Source organism: Hipposideros armiger, unplaced genomic scaffold (assembly GCF_001890085.2).
Source record: "Hipposideros armiger isolate ML-2016 unplaced genomic scaffold, ASM189008v1 scaffold_176, whole genome shotgun sequence".
Taxonomy (NCBI): Eukaryota; Metazoa; Chordata; class Mammalia; order Chiroptera; family Hipposideridae; genus Hipposideros; species Hipposideros armiger.
In genome coordinates this window covers 1,598,820-1,624,256 of record NW_017731526.1, presented here as the reverse complement: position 1 = coordinate 1,624,256, position 25,437 = coordinate 1,598,820, and the positions used below count along the sequence as shown (strand labels likewise).

The 25,437-nt window shown below is 37.5% G+C and overlaps 2 protein-coding genes across 5 annotated transcripts in view; one reads left to right on the top strand and one right to left on the bottom strand.

Moving 5' to 3' along the window:
* Nucleotides 1-709: 709 nt before the first annotated feature.
* Nucleotides 710-21,585, bottom strand: NAA50 (N-alpha-acetyltransferase 50, NatE catalytic subunit). 3 transcript variants are annotated; one of them, XM_019652253.1, is made up of 5 exons: nucleotides 21,261-21,585; nucleotides 5,760-5,893; nucleotides 5,215-5,334; nucleotides 4,735-4,801; nucleotides 710-3,705 (listed from the first exon to the last, which is right to left on the bottom strand). In XM_019652253.1, exons 1-5 carry the CDS (start codon nucleotides 21,266-21,268, stop codon nucleotides 3,528-3,530), a joined length of 507 nt encoding a protein of 168 aa, XP_019507798.1. In that variant the 5' UTR covers nucleotides 21,269-21,585; the 3' UTR covers nucleotides 710-3,527. The 3 variants fall into 3 exon arrangements, with proteins under 3 accessions (XP_019507798.1, XP_019507797.1, XP_019507796.1); XM_019652252.1 differs by having other exon boundaries at nucleotides 5,760-5,896; nucleotides 21,261-21,584; XM_019652251.1 differs by lacking the exon at nucleotides 21,261-21,585 and adding an exon at nucleotides 8,545-8,665 and having other exon boundaries at nucleotides 5,760-5,896.
* Nucleotides 21,586-22,337: 752 nt separating this feature from the next.
* ATP6V1A (ATPase H+ transporting V1 subunit A) overlaps nucleotides 22,338-25,437 on the top strand; it is a 56,937-nt gene continuing 53,837 nt past the window's right edge. The window contains exon 1 of one of the 2 annotated variants that reach the window (XM_019652249.1): nucleotides 22,338-22,440. The gene's annotated coding sequence lies outside the window, so the exon portion shown is untranslated. The remainder of the gene's footprint in view (nucleotides 22,441-25,437) is intronic. The other variant, XM_019652250.1, reaches the window with a different exon arrangement.

The window sequence follows — 25,437 nt, the reverse complement described above, 5'->3', positions numbered from 1 at the left end:
CCTAGCTAAGCTGCTCCTGGATTCCTTAGAAACTGTGGGTGATAACATATTTGCTGTTCTAAGCTGTTAGATTTGGGGATGATGTGCTCCATGGTAATAACTAAGACACAATGGGCAAAGATCACCACCCATTGTTTCTTGAATGGAATAAGTGAAATTCTAATTACAACACTTTTGACTAAGTTATTAAGCATTGAGTTAATTTTGTTAAAGACAGAATTTTAAATCTGTGATATTCAGGAAAAACTCAAAAAGCAATTCCCAACTCACTCAACTACTGAACTACTTTCTCACTGCTAACAAAAAACAAAGTTTTGAATATATTGTATATCACCTGTAGTCAATGCGCACCACTAATGAGATCACAGCCTGAAGTGTCAGGTATTTTTATCAATTACATTCAAAATATTGCAGCAGTTAAGACAGCTATTTGGATTTTTTTTTTCTCTCATTGGGACTGAACTGCAGATACTGGGAAGTGTTTCTAGCCAAGTTTCAAAAGGTCTGAACTAGGAGGCCTTGATTACCCTTGGCCTATTTTAATTTAAGTTAGACTAAACTTAAACCTGGTTTTAAGTTAGATCTAAAGAAACGTAAAAGTAGTTTGAAAATAAAACCGGGCAACAGTAAACAATGACTACATACAGCTACTGATCTCAGAATTCAATACAATGTAGGGTTTTCTTTGACATTTACCACACTTCGCAGATTACTACCAGAACATCACGTTTATTTCAGATGTAACAGTAATGTTAAAATCAACAAGTTTAATTCTTAACTGCACCAAGTAAACTTACCCATTTAAGTATTTTTAAAGTTATTCCCTCCAAAAAACTGAGGGAGCTTTTCTTTTCCACCCCATATACCACGGTTTCCCAATAGTTCTGTTTTTGGAGGACTTTCGATTGATGAGCAAAACTGCTTTGGGGATACTGCAGAACTTCTTTCCCCAAATAAAAATTAATCTGGACAAATTACATATTGCATAGATTTCTCTGCAGATTCTTTTCTTTAGAACCTAAATGCAATTACCATACAGCATAACTTTTACCTATTTGCTCCACAGTAAAAACTATCTGTCCTGAAAAATATGATGGATATATCCTGTGATCTTCCAGTTAATAGAACTGATTTACCTCAATGATAATTATTTATCATATTCCAAAATAACCAATTCAACATGGGACATTATTTGTCTTTACTGATTCACAGGCAGATGAACTAGTGCCCAGCTTCTACCTCTTCTAAATCCTCCTCACGTGGATGGAATTATTTAATACAAGTCTGATGTAGGACAATTAACCCTTTACAAACATTTACAATTTAGGTTAGTCATTGACTAGCTTGGGAAAAGAAACACTATAATGATAGGGAGCCTACATACTCAATTCAAATTTTAATATTTTTTCCTCCTTAAATAACATGTACTTGTCATGAGGCAGCTATTCGGTTTTCAATAACCACATTTAGGGATACATTCATAGGACTGATCAGATAGTCCAGGTGAAATGGTTATATTAATAGAAATAGAGGCAGTGACATCTCAGAAAACACATTTATATATCAAAACCTATTTTGATATCTGGAAGTTTACAAAAAGGCTGAATTCTTCAAACTAATTATGCCTTCTGTAACTCAAGCACTCCTCTCTTGGCAAGAGCAAGCTGAAGCTTATCCATGAAGATAAAGGTGCTTAATACTAAACTTTTCTTCTAAGCTTAGATTTAGGCTGAAGAAACTGATACCCAAGAAACCAGCATGGTCTTTCTACATTTTTACTATCTTAAGAATTGAACCCTATAAACTCATTCATCAATTGTCTTCCTTTTTTGTATTATTCTTGGCACTCAATTAAGACTGTTGAAGTCTACTGTACTTTGTACTTTCACATTCTCAAATAAGAACTTACGATTATAAAATGTACATAAACGTTGTATAAAATAATTTTGTTATTTAACATATTAGGAGAGACGAGACTTTTATACCAGAATTTACGTAAGAGGATAAATGTTATGAACTAACCTTCCTCTTAAAGTCAAATGACAGAATCTTCAAGCTCTGTGCATTGTTTTAAAGTCTAATGACAATATTTGCTGGGCCACCAGTATTAGCAATCTACAAAATTTTAAATATTGGAGATGGGAATATGGAGAAAAATTTTGGTTGTCTCCTATCTTACAAAAAGTTATCAACCCTTCAAAGCCACTCCTTATGTGCCAGAAAATGATCTGGCATAAACTAGTCCTGTCAGTAGAGGAGGTCACAGTGACACTTGCATTATTAACACTCCTAGACTTTCTTTTCCAAGAATAGAAGCAATATATTTAACAATTCTCCCTCCCCCAAATCCTTAAACTCACTATCATAGGCACAGAATGTAAGCAAATCTGGGATGTTCTCCAACAGATAAGCAATAGCACAGCTATGTTATTCTCAAAAATACTGTCTAGATATTCTTTCCTATATAATCAAATGCTCAGTGGCCACACTTTTAACACCCTGCATTAGCTGACATTAAATGCATTTATTGTGCCACAAGTCCATCTAAGCTTCCTTTTAAGTATGTTTTAATATGTCCAAGAGACAACACCTGCTTCAGGTTTCTTTAGGGGTATTAACCTATAAGGACATCAATTCCATTTTCGATGTTAGACTAACTACTGTGGGTTTACTGAAAAGGTCAGGAGAAAAAAATTAAGTCACAACAAACCTCTTTAGGTCAGTTAAAGGCCATATATCTAGCTGGGATATTAAAAAAATTAATCTCACCAGCCCACACTCTAAAAGTTAATGCCACTAATAACAATCAACAGCAGGAAAAACAAACCTGCTAACAACCAGCCCACTCGTTAGCAAAAAGCAGTTTAACGCAAATACTGAGACCGAAGTCTAACACTACCTACCCCAACTGTCCCACCCGCCCTCCATCACCAGCGAGGAAGGAGGAAATAATTGCTTAAAAACACAAAATAAGCTTAGTATTTCTTACAAGGACAACAAAAGTCCAACTCCTGAGATAGTGCTCAGAAGTACAAAAGGTGGGGTGAAGGCAATGTCTAGGGATTAGTATCCCATAAACAGTCTTGAAAAACCCAAAGTACCACAAACACATTAAATTTGTCTATGATTAGCGAACAAGATATTGCTGCTGCTTTTTCTTTTGAAATATACAATATTTTGTAGGCTCTGCCCTTCAATGTGAAAGCAGGACATTAAAAAAAAGGCTAAAAAAGTGAAACTGACACCCAAGTTGGAGGGGGGACCATGTATCTTAACTGTGACACTGAACTGATCTATACCTTCTCCTTCCTACAATCAAACCAACTCACAAAAGTCAGAGAACTAAAACAATCCAAACATGATTAATTTTAAAAGTCCTTGGAAGTATTAAACTTTTAGAGGAAAGGGAGGGAAAGGAAGAAAAACAAGAACAAGGAGGAAAAGCTTTAAAAGAAAGGGGGGAAAAAATCAAAGGGCCTCTTTTATTTGGCGACAAGCAAGTGCAAGAAAGTTCATTTGTAATCCATTCAGTTGTCTGTCTTTTGCACATCTGCATTCTGGCCAGAAGGGACTTTGAGGTTTTTCTGCAGCACGTGAGCATCTGCAGGCTCTATCCTCTTATAGTAGTTCTTCTTTGTCTCAATAATCTCAAAGCCAAACTTCCTGTAGAAGTCAATTGCCGACTCATTGCTGATCTGGACGTGCCTGAGGTATAAGAGAGTATCAGAAAAAAAAAATTAAAATTTCATCAGCTTTTACATGTTTTCCACAGATAGCTTTAAACTGGTTGGAGCTGGAATACTGCAGACATTTGTTAGATTCCCTTTACAATTACTAGTCATCAACAAAGATTAGGTATTCGTTTCAGAAAACCTTTTGATGACAGATTTACACTTTTAACCTAGCCCTTATATCTGGCTGAGATTAGGAGACTCAAGGAATAGTGTTTACTCTTATAATCAACAAAGGGCAAAGTACCCTAGCTATCGTAACATTTTTTATTGCAAGGGGAGAAAAGATTCCTGTAATTAAAAATGGGTAAATAACCATAGGGGTGATTCAAAGACCATATTAACACATACAGAAAAAAATGTTTAATCATAAAAAATTAGGGTCTCAAATGTCTGGATATATCCTCTTTCTGATTGACATAAAAACATGCTATATTTTGAAAAGAAATAATTTGAGCTTTTTCAATTACTCCTCAAAACAGCACTATATAACTTAATCTCTTCTGCTGTCCAAGTCAAAATATGAATCTTACTATCTGTATTATATGTAAACAATCCATAGTTGTGATCTTATCCTTGGTTCTTAATCTGAGGTCTCTTAAGATCCAAGTATAGTATCAGCCAGGTACTCTGATTTTGATTATTAAACTACTACTAATGAGCACATCACTGAGAGACTTGAACAAAATGCAGAGTGCAAACAGGTGGCACAACAAAAGCTTTATTAATGGATTAATTCTTAAATTTAAGATTTGAGTTTTAATCTTGTTTTTTTCCGTGACTTTTGAGTTCCCTCCCCAACATAACAAAGCAAAACAAAAATGTTTTATCCCAGGTTCTTATTATTAAAACAAAAACAATTAAACATCACAACCGCTATTGCCATGGTGTTTGTTTCCAAAAGACAACGGAATAAGTGACCAGAATTTAAAATTTCTAGTGAAGATTTCTACTGCTAACTTATTACTCTTTAGATAATAACATTAAATATCATTTTACTTACAGATAGATGTTGTCAAAAGTGCCATCTTTTTCGCAAATGTTTAAGACATGATTTAACATTTTAGTTCCTATTAACAAGATAAACAAATAAGTAATCTCATAAAATATCAATCTTTAAATTTCACACCTAACTGCTATTCTCAACACTTGAGTCCTAATAGAATTTATGAGGTAAACATTAGTCAACCTGATTTTCCAAAATTTTGTTCTCTCTCTACACCACTTCCATGTTTAAAACTGCTAGCAGAAAAGCAAACTTTATATACAAGTCCTTCCAGGTAGAAGGAAAACAGAAAAAGTAAATAATAACAAAATATATAGGTTTTCTAACTGAATTAATAAATATTTTTGCCTGTTAAATCAGTAACCATTTCCCAGTATTTCTAAAAAAAAAAAAAAGGTTTAACTTACTGGGTCAGAAACAGTAACAATGTGCTTATTATGTTTCCTTGAAGAAATAAAAAAATACAAATAAATTTACCTATTCCTAGCCTTCGGTAAGGTGCCAGGCATCCTAGTGTCATGATGTAAAGTCTCTTCTGATTCTGTGAATGATCCACCCTACAACATACCGCACCTACTGCAATGTCATTGAAATAGGCTGCCACGGAAAACACAAAGATATAAAGTTCAACAGACAGAATAACACATTTTACTGAATCCTTTCCACCCCTTATACAAGGACTAAACTGTTGCTATCAGTATTAAATTCTATCAGTTACTCTGAATATCAACAACCTCAAAAACTTTCTACACCTTTTTAGGAATTTAAGCCTCCTCTAGAGTAAAACTAAATATGTGAATACACACAGGCACACACTAAATAAGATACTTAGAATTTCCTTTTAAAATTCATATATTTTATCTTGATTTTGCTGAGATTTTTTTTCAGAACATGGATCATCCCTACTTCTTCACTTGTAAAATAAGGAGATTAAATTGGTTAACTCTTTCTGCTCTAGTATTAAAAACCAGGAGTCAAGAACATGAATAAACAAATTAAGGAAGGAAAAAACCATATTATACCAAGTTTTGCTAGTTCGCCAACCTCCAGTACATCCTTGTAGAACTTGTCATTGTAGCTGACTGGAAAGATGACCTGGTTTAATCTCTTCAGCTGTTTAATATTGTGTGGTGTCACATCTCCCAGCTCGATCCGGCTACTGGAACAAACCAACATGTACTCAATAAAATATAATTAGCTACATCTGTTAAGATGAACATATTAAAAGGGTACCAAGTCTTTTTTTACATGATTGATAACTTCAACCCTTTCACAGTGACTTTATATTCCTATAAAGATGACCATTTATAAGAAGATTTTGCCATCCAGATTCAATTCACAGCTTTCATACACTTTTATACAAGTTAGAGACAAATACAATAAACACTAAGAAGGCCAGACTAATATGCTATATAAATTCCAAAATTTTCCTCGTAGTTTACAGTTCAGAAAAATTTAAAGACATCTATTACTGATCAAAAAGACTGATGAGGGGCGGCTGGTTGGCTCAGTTGGTTAGAGTACGGTGCTCATACCACCAAGGTTGCCGGTTTGATCCTCACATGGGCCACTGAGTTGTGCCCTCCACAACTAGACTGAAACAACTACTTGACTTGGAGCTCATGGGTCCTGGAAAAACACACAGTTCCCCAATAAAATTAAAAAAAGAAAAAGACTGATGGTACCTAATGTTGGCAAGGGGGTAGCAAATGGGATTCTTATACTCTGCTGGGATGACAAGGGATATAGTATTTCTGAAATACTATCTAGCACTATGTATTGAAAAGCCTAAAAAGAGTACATCCCCGTTGTACAAGTAATCCTACTCTAGAAATTTGCTCTAAGAAAACAATCCAAACCTTCAAAAATTACGCACATTGTATTCGAGCCAGGAACCATCCACAAAGTCACATGGAATGGTATTTAAAATCCAGATAATTGGACCCAACCCCACACCTTCAGAAGCAGCATCTTTGGAAATGGAACAAGGGAATCCACATTTTGAAGGAAAAACGAAACAAAAAAACACAAAACTCCAGATTGAAAACTACTTACACCAAGAATGCAAGAGTAGGATTTCTAAATCATATGTAATCAAAACATTGGTTCCATGAGAAAAGGAATTAAGGCTAAAAAGTTTGTTTCATTGTAACAAAATAGTTTTGCCTACAGAGGACTGTCAACAAAAGGAATTTTTAACAGCTCAAGTCAATTTCACTAACATAAGCTACAGGCTAATCAAATGTGACAAAACAAATCTGAATAGCATCTACACCAGTGGGTCTCAACCCTCCTAATGCTGCGACCCCTTAATACAGTTCCTCATGTTGTGGAGACCCCCAACCATAAAATTATTTTCGTTGCTACTCTATAAATGTAATTTTGCTACTGTTATGAATCGTAATGTAAATATCTGATATGCAGGATGTATCTTCATTGTTACAAATTGAACATAATTAAAGCATAGTGGCTAATCACAAAAACAATATGTAATTATATATTGTGAAATATTTATTTCTAATTACAAATAAATGAAATTTTGTCTTGAAGCATTGAGACGGATAGAGGAGCGGTGTCTCGGTTCCTAAGACCATCGAGGGCCGGCCGAGTGGCTCAGCTGGTTAAGAGAGAAGAGAAGAGAGAGGGAAGAGAGGGGGGAGGGAGAGAGGGAGAGGGAGAGGGAGAGGGAGAGGGAGGGAGGGAGGGAGGACATTTAAGTTCTACTCTCTTGGCAAATTTCAATTATACAATCCAGTGTTAACTATAGTCACCATGTTATGCACTAGATCTTCAGACCTTACACATCTTATAGTTGAAAGTTTGTATTCTCTTACCTATTTCTCCATTTCCTCCCCGACAACCACTTTTCTACTCTGTCTCTAAGTTTGACTTTTGTTTAGATTCCACGTATAAGTGATACCGTGCAGTACTTGTCTTTCTCTGTTTGGCTTATTTCACTTAGCATAATGCCACTTTTTAATTTAGTACAGCATCACAAATTGGGTGCAGTAATTTCTTTTAACTATAATATAGCTTACACTGATTATATTTAGAGCATACCACTTAAAAGTTACTCCATTGCACTCAAAAGAATGATTGAAAAATTACATCATGAAGTCTAATAGTAAACAACAATAAAGAAAAACTTAAGAACATACGAAGTCAACCTTCTTAATTATAAGTGAATGAACTTGAATTTTTAAAACTTTAAGAAAGATTTTTAGGTAATTACCAGGCTTCAAATATATTTATAATTTTTAAAAGGATAATAGCCAGGTATTTCTTGACTTCACACAGAAGAAAAAGGTGGTTATAGTGAAGTGTGCTGGATTAAATCTAATAAAAGCTAAAAAAATTTCTATTAGGGTGGGCAGATCAAGCCTATAGAACACAATATTGAATCATTAGGGAACAGGCAGCTTAATCTTTCCCCACCTACTTTAAAAAAATACATGTTTTGATTAAAAAAAAAAACAGTTCATCACCATTGAAATAACTCAGGAAGTGAAAATATCCTGTACGACTCTGACCAGAAATAATTTAGATATATAGTCTTTCAATATTTTTCTATGGGCAAATATACATATTTTAAAACAGAGTTAGGATACTATGAATATTGTTTGGTTGCTGCTTACAAAGGAATTGAATCAAGTTTCGTTATTAACAGACTGTCAGAATATGCTAGAAACAGGATTTCAAAGTTTAAATGTAACTTTGTCAGCAAAATTCACCTTCAAATACAGTTCAACTCTCATGAACACAAAGTTCGATTCAAATGAAATACTTCTGTAATCCAGCTTTGCTCACCTGTAAGAAGCAACTCTTCTTCTAATTCTAGTTCTCTTGCTATTTCCACCACATTTGCAGTTACCTTCCTCCACTGAAGCCTTGAACACCTCAAAGTCATCCATGAGGATTGGAATCAACTTCTTCCAAACTCCTGTTAAAGTTGATATTTTGACCTCTTCTCACGAATCACAAATGTTCTTAATGACATTTAGAATGGTGAATCCTTTCCAGGTTTTCAATTTACTTTACCCAGATTTATCAGAGGAATCACTATCTATGGCAGCTACAGCCTTACAAAATGTATTTCTTAGATAAATAATAAGGGTTGAAAGTCCAAATTACTCCTTGATCCATGGAATGCAGAATGGATTCTGTGGTAACAGGCATAAACACAACATTTATCTTGTTATACATCTCCATCAGAGCTTTCGGGTGACCAAGTGCATTGTTAATGAGGAGTAATATTTTGAAAGAAATTTTTTCTGAGCAGTGTCTCAAGAGTGGGCTTAAAATACTCATTAAACCATGTTGCAAACAGATGTACTATCATCCATGTTTTGTTGTCCCATTTACAGAACATAGGCAGAGTAGATTTACCATAATTCTTAAGGCCCCTAAGATATTCAGAATAGTAACTGAGTTTTGGCATCAACTTAAAGTCACCTAACAAGAGAGTCAGCTTGTTCTTTGAAGCCAGGCATTGACTTCTCCTCTCTACTATGAAAGTCCGCGATGGTATCTTCTTTCAATATGAGGCTGTTTCATCTATATGAACAACTTGTTTAAAATGTAGCCACCTTCATTCATTATCTTAGCTAGGTCTTCTGGATAAACCGCTGCTTCACCTTACACTTTCATGTTATGGACACGGCTCTTTTCCTGAGGCCTCTCTCTGTAAGCTTCAAACTTTCCTTCTGCAGCTTCCCTAACCTCTCCCCACCTTCATATAACTGAGGACAGGGCCTTGTTCTGGATTAGGCTTTGGGTTAAGGGACTGTTATGGCTTGTTTGGTTTTCTATCCAGACCACTAAAACTTTCTCCATAGCAGCATTAAGGCTGCTTTGCTTTCTTATCATTCATGTGTTCACTGGAGTAGCAGTTGTAATTTCCTTCTAGAACTTTTCCTTTGCACTCACAACTTGGCTATTTGGTGCAAGAGGCCTAGCTTTTGCCTTCCTAGCTTCAGATTTAGCATGAGACGTGCAACTTTTCTTTTTACTCGAACACTCAGAGGCCACTGTAGGATTATTAAGTAGCCTAATTTCAATATTGTTGTGTCTCAAGAAATAGGGAAGCCTGAGAAAGAGAGGAAACAGGGGATCGGCCGTCGGTGAAGCAGCCAGAACACACATGACATTTTTTAAATTTGCCGTCTTATATGGGCATGCTTTGTGGTACCCCAAAACAACTGCAATAGTAAATAATAATGAAAAAGTTGGAAATATTGCAATAATTACCAAAATGTGACAGAAATATAAAGAGAGCAAATGCTGTTGGAAAAATGGCGCTGATAGACTTTCTTGATGCAGGGTTGCCACAAGCCTTTAATTTGTAAAAATGACATATCTGCAACTCACAATAAAACCAAGTACACCTCCATGTCAAGGATTTCCTTTGAAATACTCCAGTAAAAAGGGAAAACAGGAACGTATGGCTCAGGCAAAGATGAAATAACAACACGGGAAATTCTACTTACTGGATGGAATTAGATGCACGAGGACTCACTGTATTATTTTCTTTTGTGTTTGAAAATTTCCATAATAAAAAGTAAAACAAATCTTATGACATAAAGCACTACAGTTGCAGTATTTTGCAATTATGTTAACTTTTATAGCAACTCTGCTTGGGAAAGAACAAAGATGTTATTTTTGATACTAAAACTTAAGGTAGAAAACCCTTGATGCCTCATTTATTCTTTACTATTTGAAAGAACAAGTAAAGGAAGTGCGAACATCAAACATTTAACAAACCACGGCTTTTCAATTTCCAGCTGTACCAGGCTCTCAGTTTGAAGAAAAGGTGAATGAGAGCTGGATGAGAATGACCTTTCCAATCTGGTACAGACCTCCCCTTCTGAATTCAGCAGTCTCAGGAATGACTGTCCTAGTCTTTGCCTTTGGTGTAAATGGCTACATGTCCTGACTTTCTTTTTCATTAAAACCACTGTCAAACACTTTTTTGGGTGAGGATCATTTAAAAAAATTATATAATGTAGTTTAAATGCTACCTAATGTCACTGTTAGCAATGCTGGTATTACATAGATAAAAAGATAATAGAGGACTGCACCTAGACTTTTTACATTAATTTAACTCATAAGGAAAGAATTCTCTTTTGTAACACATAGCTTTGAGAGTTGTTTCCTGGAATATAAAAAAGTGCATAATGTACATCCTTTGATTATGGGAACATCAAATTATTAAGAATGTCCATAGTATCTAAAAACAGAATTACTAAAAGGAACACTTGAATTTTAGGGGTAAAGAACAGGAACCCATATAGATGTCTGAGAAACAATTTTCAAGAGTAGGACAAAAATCTGGAGAAGCAGTGTTGCAAAATCCAATAGATTCTAACCCCCCTATACACCAGAATCACTTTGCGAGACAAAAATTCCTATTCCCACATCCCTCCCTGGAATCTTTCCTTTTGTAAATCACCTTATCTTAATCATACACATTTAACACCCACCTAAATTAATAAAATTCTCACTGCACATGTGTGAATCAATTTCTAAATATGAGGGAAGGAGAGGCTAAAAGATGGGCATAGGAATGGGATAGGTCATTGGAAAAAATAGGCTGTATGATTAGAGTGATTTCACATGAAATGTTAATCATCTCCTCTATGCAAGTAGTATAGTATGTTACACTATAGCTTTACTGTGTGTGGCACAGCTAGCTAGTATTGAACTCAAATTGCCCTGACTCAGAACCTGGGTTGTTAATCTACTGCACTGACTACTTACTTTAGAAAAGATTTCAATATAATTTAACAATGTAGACTATCTTATCAGTTGAAGATCATTACTCTGCAGATAAGCCCCAAATTTCTGGCCTAAAAGTTAAATTAGCCCTATGTGGCCATATCTATTTGACTCAATGTTTATTATTATTTTTGTAAATTAAGTTGGTTAATATTTAAATTAATAAAGCTTACATTTCTTCTCGTTTTACTCATTTACCTTATCTGCTTGGTCCTGGGTTCCTGTTGGCACTAGAGTTTACAACCCAACTACAAAACAAACTGAAGTAATTATTAAAGACACTCAATTATTTTCTTAGCTCAAGTAAATTCATGTGATACTATGTTTTCTTGTTTTCCAAATTCATAACAAACCCCAGTGCTTCACACCGAAGTCTTTAGACTAAAGATCTAAAAGGGGGGACAGACTGACTGATATAACAGAAGTTCCACAGAAATGTATACCAAGTCTTTAGATTTGGAAAATGCAGCTACTTGCCTCCTACTTTATAGAGCCCATTAGCTATTAATCTGTGTCAGCACAAGATTAGTCTGTTACTTAGTCAAATGTAATTTTTGATCTTAGAATATGGTAGTAGGAAATGTTTATCCTTGGCTTACAGAAGCAGTGTGATAAAATGAGATAACGCATGTTAGGTATTTAGCATAGCACATCAGATAATAAGCACTCAAATGTTTTTAGCTATTAAAGGTAAGGTGAATTATGCCCATAATTGTAAAAACAAAATTTAGTGGCAATATTCTGCAAGGCCACAAGATGGAGATATGACTACACATAAGTGGGTCTTTCTCTACAAACTCTTGACATTTTGTCATATAGCAAAAAGAGAAAATGAAATACAGAGAAAGCTTAAAGCCTAACCGTTTATACTTTAGATAGGTATTAAGTGTACCAAGTGTACCTTGGCACAAAACTACTTGGTTACTTCTTGTGCAGTGTTTGATCTGCCTATGTCTACAAATTCCCATTATAGTGCAAGATCAGCTGCACCATTTGACTTCCCTCAAAGGAGTCATCTTTACTTCTTAGGCCCTTAATGGAAATAACAGGCACTCTCATCACATCTGTACTTTATAGCAGTTTCTCAATCTTAGTACTACTGATATTTTGGGTTGGATAATTCTTTGTTGTGAGGGGCTTTCCACAGCATTGTAGGATGTTAAGCAGCCTATCTCCCTGGTTGCTACCCACTAGATGCCAGTACCCATCCCACCTCACTGTAACAACCAAAAATGTCTCCAGGCACTACCAGATTTCTAGGGTAGGGTAAGAGATTTGCCCTTTTGGTCGAGTCACTGATCCAGAGGGTTAACAGGTATCAGAAAAGCAGTGGTAGGTGGATCAGCTCTCCACACAGTGTGGCTGCAAGTATCAGGTGTTTGGTTGGGTACTAGAAGTGTTAAACACACAGGACAAAATCTACTCAAGGTTATGACCTAAAAAAGAATAAAACTGTCCTTTGAAAAATTTTCCATGGCCATCCATATGTTCAATTAGGAGAGTTCCTTCCCAGCTCTGGCTTTTCCCTTACTATCACCTAAATGTTGATGGTTTTACTTCCAAATCTCTGAATGCAAGCACATATTTCCAACTGGTTACTGATTATCTCTACAGTAATCTCAAATTCCATATCGAAAATTGAACTCATCATTCTCTACAGTAAATAGGAACATCTACCTTTCTGTTTACGAATATTCCCTTCATTCATCCAATACAGAAATTTAGTTTTAGATGTACTCTATGTCTTACTTTAATCCATGTTAATTCTGCTCCCCAAAATATCTTCATAATGTTCCTATAGCTTTTTTTTTTTTTTAAAGATTTTATTGGGGAATTGGGGGGAGGGGAACAGCGCTGGGGAATTGGGGGAAGGGGAACAGACAATCTGCTGTCGTTTTGTTCTTTAGTCTAGTTGTGGAGGACGTTGCTTCACTGGCCCAAGCTGGCACCATCACTGTGCTCTTCCCGGGTGAGGCAGATCAGTTGCCGGCTTCTGGACGGCCACTCACAGCGGCTGCTGGCCGCTCACGCTGGCTGCTGGCTACACACGGTAGCTTATGGCAGCCCACTGCAGCAGGGGCTGCAGCCTACGCCGTCACCCGCAACCCACAGCAGTCCAGCTCCAGGTTGAGCTGTTGTTCAGCATCTTAGCTGTAGAGGGCAGTGTCACTGACCCTCATCTGTGGGATCCGAACTGGGGCCCTCTGGCATCCCAAGCCAGTTCTTAACCAACACGCCACTCAGCCGGCCCTCCTATAGCTTTTCAGCAGTATTGGTCACGCCATCATTTCAATCCAAAATCTTATAGCCCAGGGGTCAGCAAACTTTTGAGACGGAAGAGCCGCTAGGGGTCAGCAAACTGCAGCTCATGAGCCTCATGTGGCTTTTTGGGTACATACATGTGGCTCTGAAATAAAATTGAAAACAAAACTATCAGAGTTTCATTTATAAAAAATTTAAAGGCTATTATTCACATAATGGTGATTATGTAAAAATATATTATGACTCGAATAATTTTTATATTGTGAACTACAGGATTGGCTCTTCCAGAGGTCGGCAAACTTGAGATGGAATGTACCCAAAGAGCCGCATGTGGCTCGGGAGCCACAGTTTGCCGATCCCTGCTATAGCCTAATGAAGAGGAGTAAGACTAGAGCCAGGGAAAGCCATCACAATGCAGTCAGAATCTTTCTAAAACAAATCTGATCACTGTATTTCTCCACTTAAAATTTTTCAATAGCTACACATAACCTACCAAATCAAATTCAAATAGTACTGCATATAAAGCCCTTCATCACCTAGCTGTGGCCACTGACCTAGCCTTCCCTCCCTTCCCTATTGTTTTTTGGCCATCTAAAACTACTCAAAAATCCCAGAACCCACCAAACTCTTTCCTTCTTGGCTCACTTCTGTTTGTTTTTTCATTAGTAGACTATATATTCTATACCTATAGATACATTAGACAATGTATGGCTATCTTAGCACAACTGTGAGGATTAATAAAAGCCAACGCCTGGCAGTATAGTAAGCACTTAACAATAGAGAACATACATTAAGTAGCTATCAATAAGTGCCATGAGGGGGAGGGATGGGATGAGATCAAGTCTCAAAAGGCAGACGCGAGAGCAAAAAGAGAGCAGTTTAAAGAGAACAATTCAAATATGATTCCAAAGTTCTGCTTCTTGGTATCATAAAAAGTGAGAGTTGACAGAGACCAAGGATGGCAAAGATGTGACCCACATACCACAGCAGTCATGGTAGACATTAATAATCAATGATATCACTTTTTTTTCAGCCTGAGAACTCATCAAAGCTATCGACAGATTAAATACTGATAAAATACTATCAACAGATTACAACTAGCACATGAATTAGAATACTTTGCCGTTTTTGTTCCGGTTCAAGTTATCCTCTTTCAAGACAAAGAAATCAAGGCCCAGGTCAAGAAATTGTTAGTGACCCTACTGCTAACTATCATTAGTGGCACAATGAACTATAAAATATAAAACATGGTTGCTTTTAGTTCAATGCTTTTTGCATTATAGTAAAATTCCTTTATGAATATAAATCCTACAAATAATAAACTATAAAGACCACAGGGGTGAAATCCAAATATATCTTTAAGTATACCTTAGTATACCGGAAAGAGGAATAAATGTTTAAAATGCCCCTAAGTACAAAATATTGGGTTGTTGGAAAAGTCACGACACATTTTTGCAATGAAAAACAAAAAGAATACGTCATGACTTTTCTGACAACCCAATATTTTCCTTGCTTACCATAGCTTAACAAGCTCCACCTGTAAAAAATTTTCTTCCTAATGACCTGGGTCCTAAACTGGCATCACTGACAATATTTACTAATTTTAATGTGTCAACCCATTTTCTAAAGCACATTATCTTTGTTTTGTAATTTCAAGTAAAAAAAGCAATCAATATTCAAATTAAAAACTGGTAAGTTATACAAGTAACAGGTAAGCCACAAAGATAAAAACAAACAAACAAACAAAAACACTGGCCAGTGCACATGGGAAATGTCCAACTTGAATGAAAAAAAGAAATAGCACTTATCACCTAATCAGTAAAGTAAAACTCTGAGTTAAGGCTATATGTGACTATGTCCTCAAAATCAACTTGTAAAGAAACTGTTAGTTATTTGTCACTTTACAAATGCTCAATGTATGCTACTCATACCAAGTAAAGGTAATTTATAACACCCATGGCTGAAATGGCAGCCACAATGTCTTCCTCCATAAGGTTTTGTTTTTGTTTTTAAATTTTATTGGGGAACCATGTGTTTTCCCCGGACCCATCAGCTCCAAGTCAAGTCGTTGTCTTCAATCTAGTTGTGGAGAGCGCAGCTCACTGGCCCATGTGGGAATCAAACCGGCAACCTTGGTGTTAGAAGCAACGTGCTCTAAACCAACTGAGCCAACCAATTGCCCTCCTTAAGGTTTTTACAAGTGCCACCCTCATACACTGCTGGCAGTATAAATTGCTACTATCTTTCTGGAGTCAACTTGGCAACCAATACCAGAGCTTTAAAAATGCCAGTACCTTCTGATCCAAAAAAAAAATCACTTCTAGGGAATTATCCAAAAGAAATAATTAAGGATATATGTCAGGTTGTTTTATAAATAAGCATTCACTACAGTACTATCAAGGACTGAGAGTTGAGAAGCCTTTGGACTTGGAAAACAAGGTTTTGTTTTGTTTTGTTTTTTTCCTTAAGAACAGCTTCAGCAATGACAGAGGCAGAATATAGGTTGCACTAGATCAGGAAAAGCAAATACGTACTTCCAATTATCCCTTCCCCACCCACGGCAGACAAGAATTACAATATTTTAATCTAAAACCAGTCACTTACACAGTGTTACGTATCAATTATATCTCAATAAAGCTGGAAAAATATTTTCCCCAAGCAATTACATTACTTTAGCTTTAAATCCTATAATTATAGAAAGCAGAACTTTTCAACAGTATCCAAAGAAACTGTGGTATTTTAAAGATACATATTTTACTTCCTTCTATTATTTGGATCCAAGCTGTATACTGTTATCAATAAGATTCATTCTGAGACTCTCCAAAACCAATCATCCTATTCTACTGTTGTTCCATCTCTAACCAAGCATTATTCTTTAAATCAACTTTCTTTGTAACAGATACTGAAAAATATTCAAGTATAAAAGCAAGTCAAGCCAAATATACCGTAATAAATAAATTTGGACCAGTAGAAATATTTAGAAACATTTACATCTGGGAACTAGATCCAAAGGGAAGAGATCATGTTTCACATAAATTAGTTTTTTCAGGGTCTAGCACAGCACTGTCCAATAAATATAATTTGAGCCACATATGTAATTTCTAATTTTCTAGTATCTACGTCAACAAACCAAAGGACACAGGTTTAATCATTTTAATGTATAATCAAAAGAAAAATTAACGACTATTTCAGTTTTTCTTAAATTTCTTTTCATGCCCAATCTTAAAACCCAGTTGTTATTCCCTTTATAGCACATCTGAATTCAGATGTTAATTTTCATTGGAAATATTTGATCTGTATTTACATTTCATAAAATTTACAGTAGATCCACATATCCAAGTTGTTACAAACATACTTAAAAATTGTCCAACAGCCAACTTTGAGTATCAGTTTTAAAATTCAGTTCCTTAGTAACACGAGCCACATTTCAACTGCTCAACTGTATTGGACAGGACCAACATTTTACCAATAAGTTAAGACACTAAAAATGAATGCAAATAGGAAGAGAACAGGTCAAGCAGTGTTCTATGATCCCACAATTATATAATTTGGCAGTTATTAAATGATAATCCATACAATTCTCATTTCTATGATGAAAAGGAAGTTTTTATTGGTTGCTACTGGTGTTCTAATGGGTTCTGTAGACTGCTTAAAAAAAGAGGAAAGGACAACCATTTAAAAAACTGAGATGGTGAATCTTTTCAGATGGCATAAAGCTGGAAGCCATAGCTAATATCTAGAAGAGAAAATTAGGAGGCAAAAGGATTTCTAACAGGCCAAAATAAAGGATGCAGCAAAGTGAAATTTAATATAGATATTAGTTTGGTCTGGCAAAAGCACTGGCTTTGAAAGATGCTTTATATGGATGGCCATTAAATATTTTCCAACCCAGAAATCTCTGAACTTTACCAACAGTTGTCCACAATTTGGGGAACAAATCACAACACTGATGGCAACACAGCATTAGTCACCAATGTACACATCTATGCTGGTAGCAGATACTTTCTAAATTACACAATGATTCTATTTACAGACAAATGCAAACATCTGATCTTCTTATAATTTATGGTATAGGTGTACCTGATCATTTACATTGAAATAGGTATATTATAGTTTATTTTCCTTTTATTCTCCATTATGTTAGGACCTTATATTGATTTTTTATATTTTATATGGATTTACCTCAACATAACAAGGGGACACTACAAAGCATTTGTTAAAACCCAGTATCTCAATAAACATTCCACAAATGATTGGCTTCACAGAAGCAAGTATGAATTGCAGGTTTATAAAAGTTCTTCAATCCTACGTCAGCCTTGCTGGCTTGTGGTCTGCTTTTTTTCTGACAAAACCAGCAATAAAACCTTTAAAAAAAGAAAACCCTGTTTTATTGAAGTGTAAGATACATATGGTAAAGAGCACCAATCTTGCTTAGAGCTTACTTATTTTTTATATATGTATACAGCTATGTAATCAACACCCAAGGTAAAGATACAGAATATTTATAACACTTCAGAAACACCCTTGTGTCCCTTCCTGGGCCATAAGCTATCAGATCAGAGGTAACCATTATTCTGAGTTCTTCAACATAGATTCATTTTTGACTGCAGGATCTTATATTTTAATATTTCAATTAGTAAACTACACTGTTCTATATGCTGTATATTTTTGCTGTCTACTTTCTCATCTTTATTTTGTGCACATGGATTCAGAGCTTGTTAGCTATTTTTATTAGAACTAATGTTTACTACACCTTTTTACTATAAAGGGTAAATGGGTTCAGTTTTACTTTCTATTATATCGACTAAATTACATTGCCGATCTCAGTCAGGGCTGTGTATGGCATACCTTCCTGCTTGAACATCACCTTCCCTAAAGAGGAACAATAGATAAAAATACCCAGTTTACCTACTCCACAAATTCAACCTACAATGTTCCTTATTCATAAAAACAAGGAACCTTAGTATAAAAAAAGTAATATACCTAAAATTTCTAGACTATGCATATAAATACATGGAATAATTAATAACTGCAAATTTATCTACTGAGGAAAGGCAAATGCATGTCAATACAATGAAATGTCCTACTATTAATAAAAAAAGCTAAGTAAAAATATGAAGAAAAATCAGGTAAAATAGTGACTTTTAAAAAGCTTCAAAATGATAAGCAATATAGGCAGGTAAAATATTTAAATAGTAGACTGAGAGTTTGGAGTTCTGCATTTGTTTCCGATTTCAGATATTTGTATTCAACTTACAGTTCTGTTAGCTTAACATACAACACAACACTTAAATAAAATTTCATACAAAAACCACATAATCAGGGCCACTGTTTTATTTTCACAGGCCTTTCCAAATCAAGTCAGGAATGTAACACTAACCACATTGTTCACGACGATACAAGTCTTTGAACTCAAGGACCTTAAAATCTTTTAAATAATGTCTATTGTCTCATTTGTCTAGTGTCTTAAATACAAGACTCAGAAGTGGAAAAAAAAATTTTAATCCCATCTTATCTGGGAGTTAGTTCATTTGTGAAGTAAAAGGGACTATTTCTGTGAAATCATCTTAAAAGTTTACGATTAAGAACAAAATTTTAAGCTCCCAATGATAAAGTGATAAGAATTAGACTTAAGGGCTCTTCTTTTCAGACATAGTTGATGGCATAAGGTAAGATTCAATGACAAATTTCCTCTAGATAAGGTCAGTTCCTCTAATTTGACTCATTTCTGGGGATTTGCCTCTATCAAGTTGTTACACATAAATAACCATTTTAAATAAAAAGATAATTACCTCAAGAGTATATTAACTGAAGGTAGATGTGAACGATACCACCAGTTTGACCTCATTTCTAATGCCAAGTTAGGTATCAAAAGAACATTATTCCCTAGTGAGGCTGAGCTAAACCAAAGATTTTGGATCTAAACATACAGAATAATTTCTTGGGAGGCTCCGCCCTCCTTTATAAATCCATGCCTTCAACACTGGGAACTCTTCAGTTTCATTTTTACCACTTTAACAGAAGGCAATTAAGTATTTAATGCCCAGGAGAATACAAAAATGAATGAGACAGCACCCACACTCAAGAAAAAAAAAAATCTCTCTAAATTATATATGATCATATATAAAATAGCCAAACTTCCTAGGTCATGATTTAAGTGCAGCAAATCATTATCATACCCTTCAGTTGGTATCCTGATTGGAGCTCTTTAGAACCTGATGCGAAATAATGCAGATACTGTGAAAATGTCTTCATGATTTCGAAACATTGATTACAGGACATACGATTTAATATTAAAATGAATTTCCAATATTTAAGGCAAAATCAGTAAGAAATCATGTTACAGAGCTAAGGCCAAATTAAACTGTTGGACCTCTTCTGCGACCTCAAACACATAAATATACCGTGATAATATTTAGACCCTTATTTTAGGTAGCATGAGATTACTTTGAGAGCTGACTTTTATTTCATCCTCAAACGGGCTGCTGAATTAGCTTGAAAGGCTTCACTAACTCAAAACATAGGCACAATTCTTTAACTGACTTGCTATCATAGAAAAAAACTCAGGCATCTCAGAAAGCTTTTAGCATTGATAAGATTCCTTTTCTTCCTCTAAGGAGAGTCAAGGCAAGCTCCCAAACGACCAATTTAGGCAATATTTTAAAATACCGTGTTATGTAATTAATATTTTAACAGTATGCAATTTAATAGGAAGGTGACATCTTATCCAAGTGGAAACAGTCGGCCCCAAATAATCCCTAATTTATCCAAGAGGGAAGAAAACTGTTGAAGAATACTAACTTTGCCAATCACCTAAAGAAAGCTTCGTAGTGACTAAGGATCCCCCCTCCCCCCCGGCATAGGGGCAATACTAAACTACTGGAGCAACAGCTCCGCCTACTGATCAACAATACTTCCTTAAACATTTTGGCACCCCAAGTACAGTGCTCACGCTCTCTCCCCCTCCTCCACTCGCTCTGACCCAACCCAAATCCAGTTGAGTCACTAGCTGTTAAACCTCATCCCCTTGCTCTTTATTCCAATTCCTTCTCCCTCCAGAAGATTCTGCACGTCTCTCAAGTGTGAATAAAACTGAAAGGTGACAAACGCCAAGGTTCCCAGTGCGGAGCCGAGATCTGAAGAGGACAACCAGACCGCTCCACTTGGAGTGGCGGGCCGGGGGTGCCTCAGCCCTCCGTTCCCGGGCAGGAGACCCCAGGGGCCTCACACGAGCTTTTCCCCTGTTGCCCCGCTCAGCTGCTAGTCTCCACTCAACGCTCACTCGTCCTCTTGGCCGAAATCCTGGGTTCCCCGGGTCTTGCCTCTGTGGGACCTTCAGCCCGCCAACTACCCGAGCCGAGCCTCCGCCCCCTCCGTAAGCAGAGAAGCCCAGAAATCTCCCTCCGCCGGGTCTTCTCCCAGTGGCTCCCCTCCTTCGCAACCCCTCTCCCGCGCCGGCCGGGCCCTGCCCGGCTGCCCTTCCTCACCCTTTCATCTTCCCTGCCTGCTGAGGCCGTTGTTACCACCGATATCAACGCCGTAGTCGTCGCCGCCCTGAGTCTCAGCGCCCTGAGCTCAGGCCACTCAACCTAACAAGCCGGCCTCCCCGCCTAAGGCAGGGAGCTGAGCGGGTGACCGAGGCCGCGAGAGAGCAGCGCGGTCCTGCGTCTCCGGAGGGGGCGGGAGTGTCTCCCGCCGCCGCACTGGAGCCGCCGCTTCTCCACACGTGCACACCCGGCACTCTGCTCCCGCCCGCCACCGCCGCCGCTGCCGCTGCCGCCGCCGCCAGCCAGACCGCTGCCGCGCTGTGACCTTTCACCCCGCCCCCTCAGCGCGCCGGCGCGTCAGCCGCCTCCGCGCAGCCGCATTGCTGGCCTCCGCGCACCCTTCCCCCTCCAGTTCAGTACCTCCATCTTTCTACTGGGCTGTGCTGTCTCGCGTCATCTTCCTCCTCCCATCCCTTACAACACTACTTGTGGGGCTGGCCTGGTAGGCCCTGGCGGTGAAATCTGGATTTTTCCGCCTCTCCCTTACCTCTCCCACGTCAGTCTTCTTAGACCCTGTTCTTCCCAGTTGGTAGTCTCCCTAATGACCTTCAAATGCTGCTGCCTCCTAAGATTTTTATAAAATTGGTTTTTCTAAGTGTAAAGAAGTCTGGAAAACTCAAGTAAATGAGATGTTTCTAAGACAAATAAACGTAATTAACAATTGGCTGGATAAGTTGGCTTCCGTCCAGCACGTTTCAAGTTTTGAGATCACATGATGGCTCCAAATCTTTAAGCCTGGGATTTTAGCGGCGGGCGCCAGAGGGTCGGAACTCCATCGCCATTTCCGGTCCCTAGAGCATGGCGGCAACGTCACTTCCTTAGCAATGCATTTTTAACCCGTTCCACCCACGCTTTCTACGTTGCACTTTGCACCATAATCTTTGTGCAAGTTTTTGTTTTATTTCTTAAAATTTAGTTGCACAAAACTAATGTTTAAACAAGACGCAAAAATAAAGATCCTCAATATGTAGCGCGCCCCGCTGGCGACGGCAGGGCGGAGCCCAGGATCACGTGACTGCCTAGGCCCGCCCCTCCTCTGCAGCTGAAGACTTCCCCTCCCTCAGTGACAGAGCCTGTGGGTCCGTGATCGGTACTGTTTCTGCACCTCGCGCACTGGCAGGTGAGCGGCGACCGGTAACCGGCGGCTGGTGGATAGGCGAGGGGTGGGAGGAGGAAGACAAGGGAGAGTGTTAACGGCGGCCTCCGTTTATCCGGCCTTCCTCCCCGCTGTCAATGCTGCATCGGCAAGGATCTCGTTTCTCCAGTTCTCCAGACCCCCGCTCCCCCACTGTTTTCACCCCCGCACCCTAGGGGTTGAGATGTCCACTTTTCTCGGCGTTGGGGTTGAGTGTGGCCACTTGGTTCCCTATTCGGAGTCTTTGGGGCTTCGGGTAGTAGGGCTGGTTCAGCCATTCCTTGGGGTCTGCAATAGCCTCCAGGTCTCAATCCCCAGAGCCCATTCTTTGGCAGAGGCCCTGGTCTTTACCGTCAGCTTGGGGCTGGGAAGCGGGAAGGTAAGAAAAACCCTGGAGGGACAGGCGTCTCCGCTGAGACTGGCTTGGGAGAGAATGACACTGATGTCGCCGTCACTGCAGAGTCACTGTAAAGCCTGCTTCCAAACGGGCTTTCTCGGTAATTCTGACTTTTTATCTGATATCCTTGAGAGAGGCGTTCTATAGCTGTTCACACGCTTTGGAAGGGACTGGAAAGGTTTCTCTGATTTTATGGTGCAGTAAGGGAGAGGATAGTTGAAAGGATAAAGATGTACTCGCTTCAAACCTGGAGGTGTTAATACGACAGTCTCGATTGAATGGGGAGGCGTTTAAAGATGGTGTTGCGGTGCGGTGATATGCAGGAGACCCAAGCTAGCTTATGGGCAAGTCATTAGGTTTCACTGAAAGGAAACTAGTTCTTCAGAATTAGTAATTGGGCTAATACGCATATGATTAAACCAAATGTGTTTGACCGTAAACTTGAAAGGAGGTTATGCGGAGATATTGCTGACATCCTCTTCTGCCATTTCTCCTTAAAATCCTACTTAATTGCCTCTCCCAGTCAATTCCTTGACCGGTGGTAAATTTATTGTAAGTAGCACTTATGACCTTCCTTAGCTTTCCCTGTTTGTAAAACTTCAGGTGACCTCTTCAGGTTTTCATAGAGTATTTTGTGAAAATACAGAAATTATTTTGCTTAGGTTTTTGCCCAACCCATTGTACGTCCATTTCATTTGCAATGTAGTAACCAATGTTTTGACCCCAAACAGTGTGCTTTAGGGAAGAGTGTTTTTCAGTTTGGTGTTTAAACTCTTTTGTTTATACTGCAAGCTTAGAAGTCCCATGGTTCTTTTAACCAAGGTCTGGCAGAAATTACAAATTTGATTTTAAAATGTAATTTTTTACTCTGTAAAGTCATATTCTCGGTTAAACCTTTTAGTTTTCTAACCAATGTAATTGAAGAATCCATTAAAAAGAGCTGAAAAATGCGAAAGATGGACTCATTAGCTTTGAGTGGTGGATGTGACTTATTTTTGTTTGTATCTTCCAAATTCTCTGCAATAAACTGGTCTTATTTTGTTAAGGGGAACAAAAAGTTAAATTCTAGAGTAACAGCAATTTAACAAGATTTCCCTTCCTGCAGTGACATTCCACCAAATTAGACAAATTGCTTAAGTGTTTTATAGGTTCAAACCAGTCCTGTCTGGGTGAGACCAAAATGGGAAAGAGAAAACCAGTTAAAAAGCAGTGAGTACTAGGAGGGAAAATGTCAGTATAAAAGAGGTTGAATGACTCTGCAGTTTTACTGAAAAATTCCCCCAATTTTAGGGAACTTATGAAAGCAATAACTTAGACCACTAATGAAATTTGAAAGATTAGCAGCAATAGTTGGTGACTAAATTGCTGTTAAAGTTAAATGTGGAAAAAAAGCTTTGACATTATACACAATTTACACACACACACACACACACACACACACAAGTAATACAAAGCTTCGAAGCCAATTCTTAGACTAGCTTCATTAGATTATGAGTATTACATGTAGCGATCTTAACATTCATTAGGGAGTTGTGCTGTAGTCCAATATTAAATGGTACACAGGGATTTTTGTGTTAGGGTCTCCCCGACATCTCTTTTGTGCTTACCCTGAGGTCTTCCTTATATTTCACTGCCTATATAGATTATTTATCACCACCACCAAGAATGCTTTCTTTCCCTATGAGCAGAAAGCCACTCAATCCAGTAGACCACTACACAATATTTTCTGTTCCTCTATTTTCACTTCTAGCACTGTGTATTTATTAATAATTACACTTTTCTGGGATGTTCCTTAATAAACCGTAAAGCTCTTAGGAGTTCAAGTACAGTGTCTCTACTGTTGTGTCTTCAGCACCAGGATGCTGAAGTACCTGATAGATACTCAGGAAATTGTTTATTGAATGAGTGTTTGACAATTGGACAAGGAGATTAAACTACTTTTAAAGCTCTTGCAGATCACAGCTTTTTCTAAGGTTATGCACAAAGTATTAGCTTTCAAATATAAATCAGTAATAATCATCCAAATCATGGTCAATAGAATAGATATAAACCTCAGATGGATTTTATTAATGCAGTGACGAACTTATTTTCATCACATATATGTTTACATATATGTTTACAACATATCTGGATGATATTGAAAGGAAGGGAAGAGGAGTGAGTTGTACTTAATGAAAAAGTGGCTCTGTACAGGCACAAAGTGATACCAGTAGACTAAAAGTCAAGGGATCATCATTCAGCTCTGCCATTTTAGTTACATGCTCTTTTAAGTTAAGTTAGGATGGGAGCTTAAGATTACTCTTTGGAACCTTCCTCTGAAGGGTATTGTGAATTCAGATGAGGTTAAACTGTAGATAACCTAATTTAAAAACTAAGTGGTATTTAAATATAAAGCAATATACCATATTGCCCCATGTATAAGACGCACCCTTTTTTTTTGAAAAATTTGGGGTCTAAACACTGGGTGCGTTTTATACAGTAGTTGTAGATTTTTTTTACTTGCATTTCCCACTGAGGATGAGGCAATATATGAAGACAGTGATTTGTCATCAGACACAGATGAGGACAAGCTAATGGTTGGGAGG

Bases quoted from the DNA above. Each gene is read 5' to 3' on its own strand.
- NAA50 (XM_019652251.1), bottom strand. From the start codon at position 8,648: ATGGATGACTTTGAGGTGTTCAAGGCTTCAGTGGAGGAAGGTAACTGC. The intron at 5,897-8,544 runs GTGAGCAAAGCT...GGTTTGTTCCAG, and splicing joins AGAAGAGTTGCTTCTTACAG to TAGCCGGATCGAGCTGGGAG. The intron at 5,335-5,759 runs GTATAATATGGT...TTTCCGTGGCAG, and splicing joins TGGCGAACTAGCAAAACTTG to CCTATTTCAATGACATTGCA.